The sequence below is a fragment of the Helianthus annuus genome, chromosome 10 (assembly GCF_002127325.2).
Source record: "Helianthus annuus cultivar XRQ/B chromosome 10, HanXRQr2.0-SUNRISE, whole genome shotgun sequence".
NCBI classification, from domain to species: domain Eukaryota; kingdom Viridiplantae; phylum Streptophyta; class Magnoliopsida; order Asterales; family Asteraceae; genus Helianthus; species Helianthus annuus.
Window position 1 is genome coordinate 143,558,535 of NC_035442.2, and position 2,520 is coordinate 143,561,054.

General features: G+C 33.8%; 1 protein-coding gene across 1 annotated transcript; it reads right to left on the minus strand.

Annotated features, from left to right (window-relative positions):
- Positions 1 to 1,360: 1,360 nt before the first annotated feature.
- Positions 1,361 to 1,759, minus strand: LOC110882759. The gene has a single exon (XM_022130699.1). It carries the CDS (start codon positions 1,757 to 1,759, stop codon positions 1,361 to 1,363), a length of 399 nt encoding a protein of 132 aa, XP_021986391.1.
- Between the last annotated feature and the right edge of the window lie 761 nt (positions 1,760 to 2,520).

Sequence of the window (2,520 nt, forward strand, 5' to 3'; positions counted from 1 at the left end):
TGTCATAAGGTTTGTTTAGCTATTTTATATTTAGTAATTTAAAAGTTTAATATTTCTTTAAAGACAATAGAGTTGTTTTAATCGGAAAAAAAAACAAAAGTAATAAATTTATAATGATTAAAAGTATAGTAATCGCTAATGATAAATAAAACTATCAAAATAATAATAATTTTTACATTTAAAAAGAATAAATATAATATTGAATTAATTTGTCCAATTTAAGAGTATATATAATAGAGGGCGGGGCACAAGAGGCTTCGACGAGGATTCCATAAAATGCCACCTGGCAATTCCTAACATAATTAAGCTTTTAAAATACAAGTTAATTTTAACTATAAGCTTTTTAAAAGGATTCAACAAAATGTCATTTGACAATTTTCAACGTAATTGAGCTTTTAAAATATAAATTAATTTGATCTATAAGCTTTTTAAATTTAATATGAATTCGATTATGATGTTACCAATGGAAAACAAATTTTAATTAGATTTACTTTAGTTTTCTACATTAGAATTAAAAATCGTAATTAGACACTCTTTAAACTCCTATAATTGAACTGCTCCTCTTTGTAGTCACACCAAAACCCTCATAATCACCCACCCCCCCCTGCAAGTTAACTCACACGAGGTAAATTTTCTAATCAATCGTTATTCTCTATGTAGTCATTATTCTCGGTTTCATCACCACCATATGTGATTAAATATATAAATTTGTCTTCACAAACAAATTTATATCAAATGTATTTTAATTGTATGCTTGAAATTCCTTATTTAGATTTACCTATTTCGCTCAAGGTTACCAATTAATTGTTTATTACAGTGAGGAACCTTATCTGTAACAATGACAATCACGTTTTTTAGGAGCATATTTTATCCATAAGTAATATTTGATAAAAGTCAGGAATAACTGCTATGTAAGTTTGGTTTGTTTCTAAAAAAACAGTTTTTACGCATGACCAATAATATGTGACATTGTCCAGAGCAAAAAGTAAATATGACCTAAGCTACTGATACTTGATGAGGATGGTTAAATTAGAAACAAAACTACAAATGTCGTGTATAAAGAAGTGTTTAGAAATTTGTAAATGTGTATCTTGATTTTGCAATGCTTGATTTAATAAGAATAATTCATTTATGTAAAATGGTTTACATATTATAAAATTACATTATTTTTATCTTCAATCCGTGTAGTACGCGGGTTTATAAACTAGCCACTAAATAAAAAAATGAAAGCAAAGTGGTTCTACGTGGAGGAATACGTACGAAACTCTTTAATAAAATAATAATAATAACTTTTTTTAAAGGAAAATTTCATTAAAACCGATCAGCCTGACAAAAAACACAAGATCACACCACCAACCAATTACATCATATACAAAGGAAAGCTACACCAATCTCTCCAACCAATGTTATTATTTTTGGATCTACATTTTAACCATAAAAAACCCATAGATCTAACATCCCCAAAAATGACATTGCTATCGCCCCTCCCCTTTGAGAAAAACTTGTCATTTCTAGCTTTCCAAATGGCCCAACATGTCACCATAATAAGGCCGCGAACTATCTTCTTAGCGCTTTTGTTCCCGTCAAACCATTTGTGAACTTCTAAAAGATCCTTGAAGGAAAAGGCAAAAATAGGAGGAATCTTAATCCATCCACTCAACCTATTCCAAACCGACATCGATATGTTGCAAGCCGTAAACAAGTGATCTACCGACTCAATCCCTTCCCCGCATAAAGCACATAAATCCGAATTTACCATGATGTTCCTCTTTTAAAGAGCTTGTCTTGTCGGTAACCGATCAAGCGCCGCCCTCCACATAAAAATTTTACACTTCGACAGCATCCAACCACAACCTCCCATCGAGAAACACACCTCCTCCTTACAAACCTCAGCTGACAATTTTTTAAACGATTTTGTAGTAAAAGTACCGGAAACATTCGGTGACCAAAGCCATCTATCCTTATCAACCGAAACCTTCACACCATTAAGCGTGCCCACAAAGTCCTCCAATTCCTGAACCTCCCTCTGAGATACCGGCGGTCTCGCCCAATTCCACATCGAACACAAATCTTCCCCAGAGCTGGAATTCGATCCACAACCCTGCAGTCATTGCGAGTCTCTAAAGCAAACAAACTTGGCCATTTCGCCATTAGCGGAGCATCTCCAAACCATATGTCTAACAAAAAAACGAATACTACTACCGTTGCCAAGAACACCTTTGATAAACTTTGTATTCTTTTTCCTTTAACCAGTAACTTAGCCTCCATTCTCATTATGTTGTTCCATACCCCAGAAACTGATGGATTAGACAGCAACGATGACCATTTCCTCTTTCTCCCATGACAAGCCATAACCACTCTTCTCCACAAACTATTTTCTTCCGTTTTAAACCTCCAAACCCACTTCACAAGTAAAGCCTCATTCACCTTTTTAAGCTTACTAATACCGAGCCCGCCTAACTTTTTAGGCGTAGCTACTTTGTCCAACGCCACCCAATGAGTTTTTCTAACTTCCTCCGA

Bases quoted from the DNA above. Each gene is read 5' to 3' on its own strand.
- LOC110882759 (XM_022130699.1), bottom strand. From the start codon at position 1,759: ATGGTAAATTCGGATTTATGTGCTTTATGCGGGGAAGGGATTGAGTCG.